Source organism: Alligator sinensis, unplaced genomic scaffold (genome assembly GCF_000455745.1).
Source record: "Alligator sinensis unplaced genomic scaffold, ASM45574v1 scaffold1291_1, whole genome shotgun sequence".
Classification (NCBI taxonomy): Eukaryota; Metazoa; Chordata; order Crocodylia; family Alligatoridae; genus Alligator; species Alligator sinensis.
This window is the reverse complement of record NW_005842219.1, coordinates 1,369,549-1,388,039: the sequence shown is the minus strand read 5'-3', so window position 1 is coordinate 1,388,039 and position 18,491 is coordinate 1,369,549. Positions and strand designations below refer to the sequence as shown.

Sequence of the window (18,491 nt, the reverse complement as noted above, 5' to 3'; positions counted from 1 at the left end):
CGGGGGTTTTTTGCCCCCCCCCCCCCCCCCAAACGACTTGATATTCAGAGGGCTCAATCCTACAGAAAGTTACACATGTAAGTGTTCCCGGGGGGCCACCTGCCTGTATGAAGTATGTGCAGACCCCAAGAGACTCCTGGAAAACGCCGCTGGACAAGGAAGCTGGTAGCAGGGAGAGCATTGGATGTGTTAAATAACGATGCTGACATTTTCAAACCTCCCCCTGGCTTGCTGGTGTAATCCTGTTTTAATATGGAATAGCCACCCATGCCGACAGGGTGTGCTCATCTGGCCAGCAAGTGACGTGGAAGCCGCGTTTTCATTTTAACCGTGCTGGTTTTCTAACCATAGAGTCAATCCTGCAAACCAATAGGAAAGCGGGCCTGTAGTGCACACCATTAAATTAGTAGATACATACTGTACACACCTACTTACCTACACAAAACTGCATGACCTGGTGCCAGGTCCTGCCCAGCGTTACATGGAAATCAAGGAGAACCCTCCTGGCAGTGGGTGCTAAGCACCAGAGTGAACAAGGGTGAAGGACTGGGCTCTTGAAACAGATACTAGCTTCCCACATACTGCCCTATACAAGCTAAGGGTACTTATGCCACACCAATGTGGGCACGTGAGTTTGGCCACAGAGAGCCCCTCCCTGACCTTAGTGCGATCCTGCACTAATATAACAGCAGGATCTGCCTTGCACGCTTCCCAGCACAGGACCTGCACCAAAGAGATGTGATGGAATCTGACAGCCGACGTCATGAGCGCTCGTGTTATGGCCTTGGACTTGTGACCTCTAGGCTATCAACCATGCGCCTTAGTGCCTGCACCACCCCAGCCCACCATCTTGCAGTGAAAAATAATCATCACATCTAGCTTTTATATGGTACCTGTCATCACCTGATCCCAGTGGGCTTCACAAAGGTGGTTTTAGCAGTGCTCTCAATTTAGTTGCATGCCAAACGGTGAAACTGAAGACAGATCAATTCAGATAGGCAGTTTGCAAAGTGCTTTGGGATGAAAGTCACCGAATATTAAACACTGAGGATTTATTTTTCATTGTTCTTTTTTTTTTTTTCCATTGTTGAGCTTCTGCATATATTAAAAGAAGGGAAATAATGCGTATACTCCAAATCGTCCCCCTCAGGAAACAAGTGTTCCCTGAGCGCTCCCGGCCTGATTCCATTGCATTGGCCCTCATCTCTAAAGAAATGAATGGGTTCGGTCCCAGCTCCCAACAATATCCGCACCTCCCTCTATGAATTGCTAGGACACTTGTGTTCTTCTGGGACTCTGTTAAATACAAAGTCCAGAAGGAAACAGTTAAGGACAAAGTATTCTCAACCAAGGTTACAAATGAGCTTCCAGAGGAAATCAGAGACTGAATCAGCACTAGGAAATACTGCAAAACCTTCCTTTTTGGTAATGCTTTTCCACGGCAATCAGAACAACATTCACAACCTTGCCTATTCCCCTCCCCACTGAAGAAAAAAATATCCTTCCCCAAGCAGAGCTTCCCAAAAGACAAACAGGGAAGAGAGCCAGAGGGTAGAGGTTTTCTTTGAGAGGCATGCAAAAAACACATACCCAGTCAGCAGCTCATTTTTCTAGAGCAGGAACGCAGGTATTATTTAGCTCAATTCAAACTGTTGCCCTGTCCCGCTCTTCAAATCCTTCTGCCGCCTATTTGACCACATATAAATTTAGGCTTCCTCCAAGTTTTTATGCTGGAGTATGTATAATGATAATCTTATATGCTATGAAATATATGTGTATTGTTATCTGTATTATTTCAGCATTTACAGGCCCCAACCAGGGAGTGCAACTGCTTATGTGAGACTCTGTTCAAACCTAGTAATACTCAGTGGGGCATAATATATAGATTGCAAGTGCATGGAGGAGTCACAGGATAAAGCAAACTAAGAGGATGGATGAGAAAGGAGGAAGAGGATGAACAAACCCATCCTAGCCTAATTTGCTGTCATGATAGCTCATGTCATGACCATGCTCTGCTTGCCGTTGTCATCTGGACTTCCTTGTAGCCAGCTCTGCAAAGGTGAGTCTTAAGAATGGATTTGAAGGCACATGATGCCTCCACACTCAAAAAAACATTGCTAATCCTGGGGTTAACCCACATTTAGCAAAACCCACAGAGGTTTTTCAAAGCAAAAGATTCCACTTTTCTTAAATGGGACCACCCCTTCATGGAAACGCTGCTTTGAGGACTCCTCCACTCCTGTTCATGGTTGCATGAATGTCTTTTCTTCCAGTTAACAGACAAGGGAACCATACCTTTCCCTTCTGTCTTCATACATCAAAAATGCTTCCCTGGAACAGAAGTGTTAGGAAAGAATGTGACGTTCTTAAGCTGCTATTAGCATGATACACAATGCGTCTTTGGTGGGAAAAATTAACTTCACTCTGCTTTCCCTCTAAATTTTTCTCTCTGTCTCAACAAGAAACGCAGGGGACAGGCAATGCTGCGCAGCCAGTGATAAATTCACTGTGGATTATCTAGAGGTGCTGCACAGACAACCCTTTGGGAACCACTGTCATTTGCATTGACTTCAGTGGGCTTTAAATTAAACCCAAATTCTAAATATCGCCACTGCAGAAACTTCCATCCCAAAGCATTTGACAGACCAACGTCCAAAACCTCCGCAAAGGTATTGTTTCATGAAATCCAGCCATCTCCAGGGTAAAACAAAAGAACTGCATAACACAGAACAGCAATGGACATTTCAGGAAAAGGAAATGAAAGACATAATATTCCTACTGAACTTGCAAGAAAGGAGTCTAGTTAAGCAGGATGCCATTACCTAACGTGCAATTTGCTCAGGTCATTCCCACACGAGCTGTTGGCTGAACAGAAACTGGTGTGCCTTAATCATGTTAGCCTAAAAGGCCACCTAGGACAGACTTCTGACTTTGACCAGGATTAACATTATTAACACTGTGCTTGCTATGGTAAAATAAATTAAAAAAATTAAAAAGAGGGGTGAGGGAAGAATTACTGATCTTGAAAGCTATATTTCTTATGCCTTGCTCCAGAAAAGTTTTCATGCTTTATTATTATTTTATTTAGATAAGAGAAAAATGCCCTCAAATCCTTTATTGGTCTTGGATTCCATAAATCAAAGTTACTGTGCTTAGTAAGCAGAGATGGAGTGATCCGGCGCTTTCTCAGGATACATTTCAGTGTGTAATATCTATGTTCCTAGGCAATACAAGCTTGTTTTCAGGAAATAAGCAAAGCATTATTTGGAATGAAAGCCCCTCACATAATTTGCCTGACATTTCATTTCTGTGAACCCGTGCTCACTTCCCCTTCATTCTGCGAACATCAGAACAATGTTATGCTTGGGTCTCTGGAGCAATATGGATATCAGCAGTACCTTGACCTCTGACCACAGGGGTTTAATCAGCCTCTGAGATCTACAATATGGAATAATATGAATCTTAATGCGAATGATGCAATGACAACTTTATTATCTTGGATAAATATGCCCAAGGCAAGTTGAATCGCATTTTGCATTCCTTTGTACTAACGTTTGCTGTTCCGTGGTGGGTGGAGAGGCTGAACATTGCCATAGGAGAGCATGCGGTACATGAGGTATTGCTTAGCATTTCTCTAGCGGTAGCACAAGTTTGTATGCCCACCTCTGTGCCCGATACACAGATGATGCAAGTCTACAGAGCCTGGCTCTTGAGGGCAAGCTGTGGAGTCTGATGCTTTTAGAGCTGGACATCTCAGATAACCCCCTGGAGGTAGCCAAGACAGAGGACAGGACTTTCTCTTCAAGATACCTTATAGCCAAAATCAGTTCAATCTCAGAATGAATCACACCAAGTTTGATCATCATGAAACAATTCACAGATGTTAAGGAAAGCCATGGATGATAATGCCCCTTTTACAGACCAGCAAAGAGAGGCCCAGAGAGGCAAACAGCACTACAGCATCACTCAGGGACTCATTTGTGATGCTGGGAATACAACTCACCTGTCACTCTTCAATCCACTAGACTCTGACCTCTGTGAAGTTCTTTTGGGTAAATGTGGGTTCGTGAGTCATTACCTTGCATCACAATTACACTGAGTCTCTTGAAATAAATCTGTCCTTTAAGAAAAATGCAGTGCGAGGCTGCAAAAAAACTTCCCCAACCGATAGCTTCTGGGCTTGCTTGTGAAAAATTAGCCATTTGTTTAATTGAAAAGAACAATTTATCAGGCTAATTTCCTTCTAGCAACCAGAGACCTTTCAAAACTTGATTGCAGTTAATGTGCCAGTGTTTCAAAGCATTTCATTCAACTATCAAGTAAGATAATGAAGACCTTTAATTCACTGTTGAAGGGCAAAGAGGCAGGAAGGGGTCAGGTATGTGAGCCGTCAGGGCAGCTCATGGGAGCGTGGTGCTTCTTAGGTTCAGCATCACTTGAGGAACATGCAACGATATGGGTGGCAGGAGCATGTTCCAGAGGCGGTTCACAGCCCTGGGTAAGGATCAGCTGAAATCTGACCCTGAGCAAGTGCAGACGAGACACTCCGGTGAATTATGAAGAACCCAGCTCCAGAACGGGTATTATCTGGCAGCGTTCCCTCATCAGCTTGAAAAAAATCACAACCCTGCTTCTGGCTTTTGTCCTTCACACTTGTAGGGCACCTTCGAGCCAAATAACTCTCAGCATCATACACTGGGTAGAAGACAATGTACAGGTGGGGAAGGCAAGTGCCAGGAAAGCAGAGCACTGGGCTCTACCTTTGGCCAGTTGGATCACCTTGAGCTTCATCTCTGTGCCCCTAGCTATCAGACGAAGGACAAAATATTAATATCCCAGAAAAGTGAACAAAACAATACCTCGTTTTAACATATGGAGTCTTGCATCTAAAGCTCTTTGAAATCTACTGATGCAAGACTCCATGTGTTAAAATACGGTATTCTTTTGTTCACTTTTCTGGGATATGCAAACACCTCTACCAATGTGGCAGCCCCATGACCCCTGCCTAGAAGGAAGCTCTCTCCCATCAAGTAGAAAACAAGAAATGAAAAAAAAGTATCAGTCAAAAGTGGGTGCAGTTTCTATGGGCTTCAGCGTTCTGATTCAACCAGAGCTAAAAGTTAGGTTGTAACCTCTACTCACTCGTGTCTGTCTCCAATCACCGTTCCCTTGAATGACCTCAAGAAAGATGGAAAACATGACCTCCAAATGGTCGTATTCCCTGGAGACAAGCTACACTGGACATCAGATCTCAAACATAGTAGATGCTCGAAGGGATTTTGACTGGTCACTCTGACTGCTCACCCTCACCTTGAGCATGGGAGTTAGGGGTACAAGCTCTCAATCAGAACTTCCTAGACCTTAAATGCTGGAGGCTGCAAATGAGACAGAAACAGTAGAAAAACCCCTGGTCATAACCTGTTTGCTCTCTCTTTAAGCATCCACCCTCTGCCACCAGGGACACAGGATACTAGCCAAGATGGACCTATGGTCTGATCCAGTACATGTACAGTTCTTGTGTTCTTATTACATACACAATTTTGCTGGATACACAAATTCTTTGTTCTTCCCACCAAGGGTCCCCATGTACTCAACAAAGATGCCTGACTCAGTAAGCCTCACCATACCATAAGGAGGGAGAAACTGTGGATCATAAACACAGGAAAATTTCCCCCCAAACTTCCACACAGCCCCATTCCCTAGCATACATTCATACTCCGTGCACAGAAAATAAATAGAAAGGGGCTTTGTCACCAATTACTTGCATGCTGTCCAGATACCGGAATAAAAAGCAGAGGAGACATCGTTCTTAATTGCTTGTGCTACGTTTATCCCACGGTTAAACAGAGATAAGGCTGGAGAGAGGCCAGAAATTAAGTAGAGGACATACTGAGAGGTAACACATACACACACGCCTCTATTTCAACTTACACACACACACACACACACACACACACACACACACACACGCGCGTGCGCGCGCGCCTCTATTTCACCTTCAATGGGGGGAAAGCCGGGGAATAGTTTAGCTGCTTGAACAGTCTTAAGAACAATGCCATCTCTGCAGAGAAGTGGGCATGCAATTTTGTGCCTGCAGTTGCACGTTCCATCACAGTAATTGCAAGAGCAATTCCCTCCAACAAAGTGATCAATGCCTCTCTTTCCTTGGGTCTGCAGAACATCTCTGCGAATGCATTGATCCTTGTGGAGGAGAGCATTGCTCATGCAATTACAGTGATGGAACACGCAAGTACCAGTGATCCATGCTCTGCTCTCTGCAAACCTGGCTCTGGGTCTTCCTTTATTTCAGTAATCACACGCTGGGCAAGAAGAGAACTGAGCAAAGAGGGTTTCAAAATAGCAGAAAGGACTTAACTATTCTAAAATGGAAAATTGTGGATGCGGGAAAAACAATCAAAAGGAGACACTGGGAGTCAGAAAGGGAAAAAAAGGTGGGGAGAGAGAAAGTGAGTTACTTGCATGAATTGTTTTGGAAGTTTACTCTACACAGCATCCCTGAAACTGGTTGAATTGAGGTTTGACTACCAACGATTGGGAGAATACCCCTGTTTTGGGGCCTGGGGAAGGGTCACCTATGGGAGCCTAGAGCACGACTGCAGAATCCCCACATTTTGAGAACTGACAGATTTAAGTGGAGTGTATGGAAATGGCGTCTAAATAGCACGACCCCCTTTCTGCCTCTCCCCGGCACCATGTACCAGTCTCCTGAACACTTAAAGTCACTCTTTCAAAATTGCAGTTTTGATTACTTCAGGTCTGTTTCCCATACTGTGCTGTTATTTATTTTAATGAACTCAGCTTACTCTATCATTTGATTCAGACGATGAGATACTGCAAGTCTTTAGAACTGTTATGCTGTGCACAATTTCCAGGACGTTGCTATAAAATAGCCTGGAATGGAACGAGGCCAAATAACATGTAATCATGTTTAACTGCGAGGGAAGGCGGGTGGCAGCAGAGGGGGTAAAAAAAAAAAAAAGCCATAAATACTGCATAAAAAAAGGGAAGGTTTTCCTAAAAGATCCATGATGCTGAGTGAACATATATACTCCAGCACTGAAAAGAAAGACACTGTCTTTAGGACAGAGGTGGGATGCAGATGCCAGGTCAATGCTCAGGAGGGAGCATGATCAAAATCTTTGTGCTGGCTGGGAATTAACAGTGCTGGGGTTCTGTCTTCACTCTAAGGATTTCAGAGGAGTCCAAGCACAGGGGATGGGCTGAGCAAATAGCAGAACTGCTCTGTTGTGGGGCACACAACTGGCTCTCGGCAGAGAAGCAGCAGAGAGGAAGGCTTTGGAGAAACTCTGGGAAGAAATAAAGGTTCACTGAGAAACAGAGCTGGGAGGTCAGGCCAAGTCTGCGCTTAAAATCATTGCTGGTTTTACAGTTTACAGCAGCAAAACAGTGCAGAGGTAGCTATGCTCGTGCTTAGGTTATTCACATTTTGAAAAGTGAGATAAGAGATGCAGGTATAACATGCCTTCTGCTAGGTTACTGCCTGAGCCCAAGAAAAAGAAAGCCAAGACAGAGCAACATACATCCTTTATGCCTCCCTCCGCATACCCCTTACTCTCTCACAAGTTAAAACAATCAACCATCCTTCATCTGCGTCTGGGTGTCCCAGGGGAAGAGGAGCTATGGCTTGCACAGGGGTTGGATGGCCAGCAGTAGTCCATGGTGCCAAAAGGTTGCCAATTCTTGCTTAGTTCTTTAAATTCCTGGGCGGAAGCATCCTAGAGCACCCCCTCCTGCAAAGCTCTCAGAGCAACAGCTAAAATTGGTGCCAAGATTTTTGGCAAAACACATTCTTTATTGTACAGCACTGATTTGCCAAAATAAGGTTGTTTTTTTCTGGAGAAAAAAAGAGAAGCATCGGTTTCAATGACTGTTTAGTCAGGAAGGTTACTCAATATCACTTTCTTGTCAAAACCACATAGAGAGCTCATGAGCTCATACGCGAGTTATTTTATTGAGTATAAATTTTCATTGGGTCAGACCCAGAGAGGGGCAGTGAATGGTTGGGACACTCACTTGTGTTATGAGAGGCCCTGATTCAAACATGCCCAATTCCAAGCGGAAAATTGAACATGGGTTCCTAGATACCAAATGACTGATTTATTCACTAGGCTCTGGGCTATTTTTTTGTGGGTCTCTCTTTTGTAGGAGTGGATTTTTAAAGGCAACACTTCAAATTTTTCCAAGACTCAGGAATTTTTTCACTTTTTCAGTCCTCACTAGCTGTGATACAACTTATACAATTGCATTCACACACACAAAACACAAGAAAAATCTCCTTTCTGTGTAAAAAATCAGTGTAAGCGAGAAGGCTGTATTTTATATTGGTGTTCAAAAACCTAAGCGTACATCTTGCAATGCCTGATTCCCTGTTCAAAGGATCTGACTACAAGATTTGCTCTTCTCTGGCTGCAGGGAATATTTTACTGTCCAGACTATCCGGAAAACAACAGGCTGGAGGAGCTGGCTTGGGCCACCGAGTCCAATCCTATGCTACTGCAGGCAACTGTGCCGTATAATCCCCTTCATTAACTGATCAAGCTCCAGTTGACCAAGCACTGTCTTGTGGCGACTCTTCTGCTCAGCAAGTACTTGAAGGAGAGGCAAACCCCAATCACAGCAAATCTGTGTATACTCATGTCTACACTTGGGAATCAGCCCTGCCATGCGGATGGATGAATGGGGACTGTTCCTGAATGTAGACAGAACCTGTAACCATCGTGAATGCTGCCCCATGTTAGTTATGCTAGGTGAGGCACCAGAGTTAGGTATGCTAGGTGAGGTAGAAGTATGCTAGGAGGCCCTTTATGTTTGCTTCTGCTCTGTTTGCTTTAGCGACAAATAGTTATTCCACCCTTACCAACACCCAGAACCTTTTGCTAAGTATTTGATTCTCATCTGTATAAAGCTCAGGTGAAGGGGGCCGAAAGACCCAACCTTTAGGTGTCAGCAACCTACCAATGCATATGTGCAACTTGTGTTTGGGTTCTTTTAGTTGTAGGACCTGCGGTGGGGGGGCAGGAATGGGGGAAACGATTTTGCCCTTCAGAAGGATGTTTAGCTGAAACCAAAGTAACAGCTTTTTAATTAACAACGAAGAAAACTCCACGCACAAGGCACAGATTTACTTGGACTCGGATCTGTCCGGATTAAAGGCTGAATCACTGATGTTTTAAAACCTGCGACTGGATCTCTGCTTGCTGGCTGCTTTGGCCTGAAGTGAATTGTGTGTGGGAATCAACAGGGTTAAGGGGCTACATTAATTCTGTGTACATCCTCTTACAGCAACAAGTACTGATGTCTTGCACATTAGGGATTACTGATGTATAAACTCTCAGAAAGTAACTCTCTGCTGAAAGCATTCACGTTAACCACACGCCGTGAGTTGTTAAAGGGTTAATGCATTTGGAAGTACGGTTAAACCTCCCTGAAATGCTGTGCAAAAGGAAGGTTAATGGCGAGCACGTGATCCTACATCTGTTTTGTTCCAAAGGGTTTATCAGCTGTAAGGCTCAGGGGTTGGGAGAGTCTCAGGGAACCAAAGATGAAGGAGCTAGAGAGAGAAAGCAACTGAGGCTCCAGAGACTCCTCTTTTGGGGAATGGGTAGTTGGGCTTTCAAGGAACTTTTGGCAATGGGAGCAGCACAAGTGGGTACCTTGTGCCCACTTACATTCAAAGAATCTGGCCAGCATCACTAGTTCCTCCGCCACAGAGAAACAGACTGGCAAGGTCTGCTTAGGAAAAGGTCAAGAATATCTAGAACTATATCTGTGATTCTCAACCAGGGTGCTACAGCACCTTGAGGTGCCACGAAATCCTTTTAATGGTGCCATGGGGTTCTGCACAGCATTAGCACTGTTAGCTGTGTGCGCACCTGTACACGATTCACAAGGTAAAACCAGAGGGTGCGTCCAGATGAGCGCGGTCGTGCGGTATATGGCGCTGCAACCATGTTTGCGGCACCACATACCGCACAGTCCAGCATTCTCCGCACTGCAAGGGTGCGCTGCCCAAGTGTGCACTGCTCCATTTTTTTTCTGTGATCAAAATCCAGGGGTTAAAAAAACAAAAACGCAGAAAAAAACCCGAAGCAGTGCATGCTTCGGTAGCATGCACTGTTGAAAAGCGGAGCCAGAGCCATGCTGGAGCTCCCAGCCAGGCTTTGCCTGGCAGGACTGCCGTGGCAGCAGCTCCGGGAGGCCCCCAGGGCCCCAGGTAAGGCTGCTGGGGCCAGCACAGCGCCGGCTCCAGCCTCTCCCATGACTCCTGGGGTAACTAGCCATGCGCCAAAGCACGCATGGCATGGGTGTTCCCTGGGGATAAGTAGTTGCAGCACGATGTGCACCATCCCCAGGGAACCAAACGTCCTCACTCATCTAGATGTGCCCACAGATTTCAAAAAGGAATCCACAGCCCCTAAAACATTCTGACATGCTGTGCTTTGCCCGAGTTCTTCGCCACAGAAGACTTGCACTATTATTTTTCTATAGTCAAGAAATGAGTGAAAAACTAAGAGCTGGCATTTTCTGAGGGCTGTCTCAAGTCTAGCAAGAGATGCCTTGAGCCTTAAAAGGTTGAGAAACACAGAACTACTTCCAGGCAAACACACTACCCTGAATCTAAATAGTATCTCTGGAAGGAGATTAACAAATCTATTCCTTCCCGCATGCTATTGCAAACAGTTACATTTCTGAAATACATAGGCTAGGTGCTTTAATGAAATGAACCATCAATTTATTAGGAACTCAGTGTATTTTTATTGCGAGTAGAGGCTTTATGCTTTCACTGTAAATGTAACTTCCTATTAACTCCACTTACTCAGTCTTTGCACAAAGCTATAGCTTGACTGCAGCCTTTTGCGGTTAGTGGAAAGACAGGGATCCATGATATAATCCTATATGGGTTCAGGCACTCACATTCCAAATCTGGTTCTTGGCACTGTTACATGGCTGTTTTTAGAACCCGAATTGAACAGCACAGACACAGATTTATGGCCTTACAATTCTGGCTCTTCTCCAATCCGTTTCCCCCACCCCCTCCTCCCTAGCCAACCTACCAAGATGAGATGACAAATGAGGAGGGTTTATGTTGACTGACTTAATAGAGAAAGTTACATCTAGCTGATAGATGGAATCAAGAAGAACTTGAGCACCAGGCTGTTGTACCAGGGACTAAGAATGTACACAAGACAAACCTTAGCTTTTCTTCTTTTTTTAACAGGGAACAGAAGTCAATCAGAGGTCTAGTTGGCCTGCTTATAAGGTAATAATGGAACACAAATGATAAGGGGATTAATACAGCCAAGTATGTCTAGATCAGGGGTTGTCAACCGAGGGTATGCGTACCCTGGGGGTACTTGAGACGGCCCTAGGGGGTACGCACGGGAGGGTGGGGACAAAGCACTGCCACACAGCATCCCCTGCTGCCGCCGCTTGCCCAGCTGGATACGGGGGTGAGGGAAGCTTGCTCTGTGTCCAGCCGCTTGCAACCCTTTTCTCCCTGCCTGCTTGGCATCCGACCGCACGCTGCCACCCTCCTCCCCCCTGCTTAGTGTCCGACCGCACGCTGCCACCCTCCTCCCCACTGCTTGGCGTCCGACCGCACGCTGCCACCCTCCTCCCCCCTGCTTAGTGTCCGACCGCACGCTGCCACCCTCCTCCCCACTGCTTGGCGTCCGACCGCACGCTGCCACCCTCCTCCCCCCTGCTTAGTGTCCGACCGCACGCTGCCACCCTCCTTGCCGGGTGGGGGTACGCTGCTCTGTGTCTGGCCGCCGGGGGGTGCAATGATGCAAAAAGGTTGAAAACCCCTGGTCTAGATCATTGGCTCTAGGAGGGTGTACTTTTTTATTTTTCTTCAGATCTGTACCGAGGGTACCATACTGCACATGACCATGCGCCATACTACGGATGTCCCTGCCATAAATTACAAGGAAAAAAATAAATCAGAGAAGTTGTTTTGCTTTAGAACAATTTTAAAAATCCTATACCAAAAGAAAGCCCTTTGCCAAATGACGGAATGAATGGAATATGGGGTGTGTCCCAAACTTTGGCTTAATCAGCATTTTATTGTGCGAAGCAGAGAGGTTGAATTGTGTGAAGTGGTGAGATTGCATTGTGGCTGCTATTCAAAATGATTTAAAATAATAATAAAAAAAAAAAAGCAAGCCTTTATTTGGTAACAGAACAGCATGCCCCTGGGAAAAGCAAGACTTGTCTTTCTCCTCCTGTCCCTACTTCCTTAAGCACAATGTAGAGTTAATCCTCAAGTCCTCACAGGCACAGGCAAAGCACTCCTGTTCTGACTCTCTTCTACAAAGAAACTTCAAAGGGACCCTTTACAAGCTGCTGCTTCATATTTGTGTTTAGTTTTTATCTGTTCCAGCAACCAGTGGAACCTTTTAGCAATGAACTCAGGCAGCTGGGATAACATTGTTTTCATTCCCTTCCCCTCCCTCAGTCATTTTTGTGCTTGTATGTTTATTCAAGTAAGTCCATCTTACGGGGCTTAACCCCAGTTGATGTGAATATATGTTACACCATTGATGTTCGTAGAGCAATGTGAGCTCACACCAGCTGGAAATATAGCCCCGAAAATCAAGGTGCAATGTCTAGCAGGAAAATAAGCCCCTCAACTAAAACCGCATAAATACAGCTTCAATCTTAGCAAGGTAACTCTAAAAAAAAAATAAATAAAAAATTCTTCCTCCGCAACCAATAAGGTTTTCATCATAACCTCGGACATAACTTCCCATCCAGCTAGGGGTATGGTATTATCATGACAGGTAGGGAAATGAAGCATAACACTCCCTGTATATTGAGAAAGGCATAGAACAGGTCTGACTCACTGGAGGAATTATGAGAGATTTAAAAATAACAATGTTCTTTTTTTCTGTCACTGCCCCTCAGGTATTTGCCTTGTACTACTGTCTCATATTCTGTTGATTTACAAACCACTTGGCTGTTAACCCACGTCACCATCGTGGTAATGCAAAACACGGGCTGTACTAAGCTATAGGGCTGGCCACACAGACCTCATCCACTTACAGAGGAGCTGGATCTGCAACTAGACTGCTTTTCCTGTGGAGTGGCTCAGTCTTCGACAATCCAGATGTGAACCTTTACTGAGATGAAATTCCCCGCAGGGCCTTTGATTAAGACAGTGGGGGTCAACCTTTTTGGCAGACATACCACAAATTAGCCCTGCACTCACTCCGAGTACCGCTCTCATCCCCTTCCCTTGCCCGAACGGCTGATCTGCTTTCTCCATCTAGCCCGGTGCTCTCTGACTGATCTGCTGCTCTGCTCTCTGCTTCCTGCCCTCTCTGCCACTGTGTTCCCTGCTCCCGCTCTGATTTGCCATGCGCCATACACAGAGGCTGTCCATGCCACTTGTGTGCTCATGCCACAGGTTGGCCACCCCTGGATTAAGACATGCAGAATATAGGTGCAATGGACATCTACTAAGCAAAGGCACATATTGGGAGGGGCTTTATGGCCCTGAGAACATAGGGAACAAATATTATTATGGAAATAGATGCTAATGTCACACACATCAGAGATCACAGCAGGTATGTAGAAGCACTAATGTTAAACTCCTCCCCGAGTAAGCCACACATTTTGCTTTTCCCTTTATTTCAGGTGAGTGGGCTTTTCTCTCCCTTTTCTCAGTAGCATGGATTTGCCTTTCAGATCTAGCGGAGAAAAACGTTTCCCCATCTGATCAGAATGTGAGATTTCCAAATATTTTCCCTTCCTGAAAGGGGGAGGAATGTGAAACGTTCAAAAAAGTGTGTTAACAGAACATCAGAAAAGCATTTGAATTGGGCTAATCAAAACATTTCATTTGGATTTAGTTTGTACTTAGCTATATACTCACTTTAACAAATGTTCTGAACTCAAACAATCGACCTTTTTTTTTTTTTTTTTAATAAAGAAAATGTCAAAATAGGACATTTCACAATGTTTTTGAAAAGAGGAACTTTGCCAAAACAGGCCCATTCGTAATAACAGCTTTGGACGTGGTGAGTCAGCAGTTTGGGGCAAAAAAAAATGTAGTCAAGAAATTCCTGATCAGCTCCCTGAAGAGAGCTATTGAGAAGGACGTTTCCTACCCGGCACAGGACTCTAAGATTGCTGTGCAAATACTGTACAAGGGGGCAGGAAGAGACATGCTATAAAGTACTTCTGGTTCTTGTCTCCTTTCTGCAATTTCAAGGCGGCACAGGGCCAGTGTTATACTCAAAATGAGCCTCTCATGAATCAAGCCAATTCCCATTGTATCTGCCGCATGTCACTCCAGCCCTCTCAACCATTCTACTTCCAACTAGCAAGACAAGGAGAGGGATAAAATGACCCCACTCATTGGTAATTAGCCCACAATGCGTGCATCTCATGTCTTACAGGCAGACCCATGCCTCCCACCAAGAATGCAGAAGCCTTCAAGTTACAAGAGTACTCTAAATTTGGTGCTTGCATTTGTCTCAGCAATGCATTGCTTTTCTCCCACTAAGTTGGCATCCTTAATTATATCTTAATGATATCCTTAATTATATCTTCTGGATAAAAGGTTTCCATTAATGCTTGATTTAACTATGCATTCATATACAGTACCTTCATCTCTTCATCTACATTTTACCACGGTGACTTGAATATATTTATAAAATATTGCACAAGAGAATAATCCATGTTGACTAAGTGCAAACCTATAAATGTCAATACTTTAGTTTCTCTTTGTTCCTCCACCACCAGCCCAGCAAAAACAACGTTCCAACCAGGAGTCTGCAGTGGGTTGTATGGCTCTCTCTCACATCCACGCAACCCATCTCCAGGAAGTTGGATAAAGTTCTCTGAAAGCCTCCCCGTGGATTTTTTGATTTCTGGCCTTTTGGGCTTCCCAAGTTTTTAAATCAATAATTATTATGGTAAAGGCCCAAAGTGCACATAGACAGCTTCCAAGGACTTCCAGTCTAAATCAGGGATTCTCAACTGGGGTGTTGGGTGTGATGAGATCTTTTGAAGAGTGCCAGTGAGTTGTGAGGAGATAAGCACTGGCTCAGGCTTTTCCCTGCCTGTCTGCTTCCCTGCTCCCATTGCCCGACCCCGCTGAAAGGAGGTAAGAACTGTAATAAATAAATTAGTTTTTGAAATGAGGTGCTCAATTCACAGGAGTAATGGTGGAATGCCTTGAGTCTAAAAAGTTTGAGAACCACTGGTCTAAATAGTAGGTAGATTCAGAAAGAGGGAGTAAAGGGCACGAAAGGACCGTGGTAATAGCCATATGATTGTGTAGTTATACAGGTTTGAAAGTTGTACATCAGAATGGCTTGGCAAACATATTCAAAAGTTAATGGTGAAGTCATGCATATTCTGGGCTCATTCACTGTGGACACACAAAAGAGATAAGGCTTCTCAAGTCTGTAGCCTGGAAGATGACCATATCTGGGAAAACCATTCATAGACCATTCATAGGTCAGAAAGTATTACCTAGTCGACACACAGTGGAACCCACTGTCTTATGCACCGCATTCATTCACATGATGTGTGGTACATCTTTCTCTGATTTGGCATTTGTTCACCGGCCATGCTCCCTCAGCTGTGTATCCCAGGAGAGCACAGACGATGGAATGAATGATAAGAACACCGGAGGCAGCACTCTACATATTGAAGTCCTGGTATTACAGAAGAGAAAGAAAAAGAGATAGGGCGCCATAGCACCCTCCCTGGGCACCAGATCAGGACCATTGGCTGCATGTAGTCTGCAGACAGACTGGGCAGTGTCAGGCAAAAAAAGTTGTGCACAACTGGTTTATATCGTTAGAATGAATGGATATGTATAACAGAGCACAGGGTGTGCCCAGTTACTCATAGGGGCATGGACAGCAGCAAAGCAGCTGGTAGGTGGTTGCAACTCCAATCAGGCGCAATTACCTGATTGGGAACAGGGCCTAGCTGTTCCTTATAAGAACAGGACCCTGAGCAGTGAAGTGGCAGTCCGCTGCTGGCAGCTGGGAGAACCCCACCTAGCTGAACACCTTGGAGGTCTGGGGGGACTGTGGGGATGGTAGGAGGCTCCCTGTCCTGGAGCATGACATAAAACTACACCCTGCCGGGGTAGGATGGTCTGGTGGGGCTGCCCATGGTAGGGTAGTCCCTGGAAACGCCAGCCCAGTCACCTCCCCAGTGAAAGGCAAGTACGGGGCACCTATAACCCCAGTCCCCACAACCCCAGTGGGTAAATGCACAGCAAGGTCCCAGGCATACTGTGAGCTCTGAGGCAGGGCCCCGGTTGGGTGGAGGGACCTGAGGCAGCACCCAGGCTCACAGTGAGCTCTGACGTTGAGGTAAGGGAGCCAGGTGTGAGGCTCCAGGGGATTTTGAGGCCCCAGTGTGGTGGTGTGAGAGGACCACAAGGTCCTGAGTCGGCCTGGGAGCCCTGAGCTGAGCTGATAGGGGCTGGGAGCCCTGAGTTGGTAGGGGCTGGGAGCCCCGAGTAAGTGGGGCTGGGAGCCCCGATTGATGGATTGGAGCCCAGTGTGAGGGAGCAGAGATTATGAGCTCCAGTGGGGAGTGAGAATCCCACGTGAGATTCTGGAGCGCAGGTCCCAGTGTGGGGGCATGGGTTTATTAGTCCAGGTGTTAGGCCATGTATGATAACCCCAGGTGTTAGGCCATGGATGCCATCTGCGAGGCATAGGACACGGTATAGAGAAGGTTGGAGCTGTGTACATAAGCCCTTGGCATTAGGGCAAGTAAATGGGCAGCCTCCCACCTGATTGACATCTCTTAATCATTATCATCAAGGCATGGCAGGTGAGGATATAGGCTGCAGATACAGGCAGACCTAGACAGGCTAGCAAGTTGGGTGAATCGGACCCAGATGAAGTTCAACATTGAGAAGCGTAAAGTGCTGCATCTGGGGACAAACAATCCCCAACATACTTGCAGGCTCGGTGGCACCAATTTAACTAGCACTACAACTGAAAGGGACCTAGGGGTAATAATGGACCATAGTATGAATATGAGCAATCAGTGCAATGCTGTAGCCAGCAGGGCAAACAATACCCAGGCATGTATCAACCGATACATCTCAAGTAAAACCAAGGAAGTGATTCTTCCGCTTTACTCAGCATCGGTGAGACCACAGCCGGAGTACTGCATCCAGTTCTGGGTGCCGCACTTCAACAAGGATATGGAAAAGCTTAAGAGATTTCAGAGAAGAGCCACCCATGTGATCAGAGACTTGCAGGGCAAGTCATACGAGGAAAGGCTGAGGGACTTGGGGTCTCTTCAGCCTAAAAAAGAGATGTCCAGACTGTGGAATAAGCTACCTCCAGAGGTGGTGTAATCACTTACCCTGAAAATCTTTAAAAGGAGACTGGGTGGTCACCTTGCTGGGGTCACCTGACCCATTGTCTTTCCTACCTAGTGCAGGGGGGCTGGACCCAATGATCTTGCGAGATCCCTTCCAGCTCCTTACAATTTATGAATCTATGGAAGGTGGGCAGTTAGCCCAGAGACAAGTGTGTGGGCCAGCTACTGACCGGCCCCGGGATCCCCAATTGTTAGTGTGAACAAGGCATTTATCCATAAAGTCTGCCATCATAGGAAGATTGAAATAGAGATGCGAAGGGACCTGAGGAGGCAGCAAAGAGATCATCTGAAGCAAACTCTTCTGTTTGACAGGTTTAATTCTATAGTTCTACAACAGGAGGAGGCAAACTGCAAGACTAAAGATCATTCTCCATAACTATAGCATTAAAAATATGCCCGTCTATCTTATTGTTTGCTTGTATTTGTAGCTTCCTTGATAGATGGCCCGACCTTGCCTAGTGTTTATCTATGTCGTTGTCAGCAGTCCCTCAAAGTCAAGGATGACGTCCGTCAGGCTTGATGGGTCCTCAGGTGACTGAGGAGCCCGATTCTGGATACACACATACTTCGGCAATGGGAGCATGTTGTTGCATGGGGGAGTGGGATTCGCAGCTCCAGGTTGATCTCCTTCTCCTTCCTCCGCTGCTGCCGTTCAGCCTCGGTATGGAGTCGTTGGGCTCGAAGTGGTGCATGCTTTGGTGGACCAGGTGGCGCCGCACCGAACGGTTAGCAGCTTGCTCCTCCCAGGTATTAGTGTCAATGCCTCCATGACTGAGGGTGACCTTGAGTGTGTCTTTGTACCGTTTCCTTTGGTCACCCTTCTTTATCTACATGGCTATATTAAGCATAGAAGTGGTCAGTTCTATCCTTCTTAAAGCTCCAACAGAGCTACTCGGCCAGTGGTTCTCAAACTTTTTAGACTCAAGGGACTCCGCAGAAAATACCAGCTCTTAGCTTTCACCTGTTTTTTGACTACAGAAAAATAACAGAGAAATTCTTGTGTTTAAAGATAACAGCCCCGAAATGTTTCTGACACTATGGATTCACATTTGAAATCTCTGGATTTATCTTGGGCATGC

General features: G+C 45.7%; 1 protein-coding gene across 1 annotated transcript in view; it reads right to left on the bottom strand.

The window, feature by feature from the left end:
• CASTOR2 (cytosolic arginine sensor for mTORC1 subunit 2) overlaps window positions 1-5,837 on the bottom strand; it is a 172,556-nt gene extending 166,719 nt beyond the window's left edge. Inside the window, exon 1 of the mRNA XM_025208074.1 lies at window positions 5,755-5,837. Within this exon, the coding sequence (XP_025063859.1) occupies window positions 5,755-5,804 (50 nt within the window). The 5' untranslated portion in view covers window positions 5,805-5,837. The remainder of the gene's footprint in view (window positions 1-5,754) is intronic.
• Between the last annotated feature and the right edge of the window lie 12,654 nt (window positions 5,838-18,491).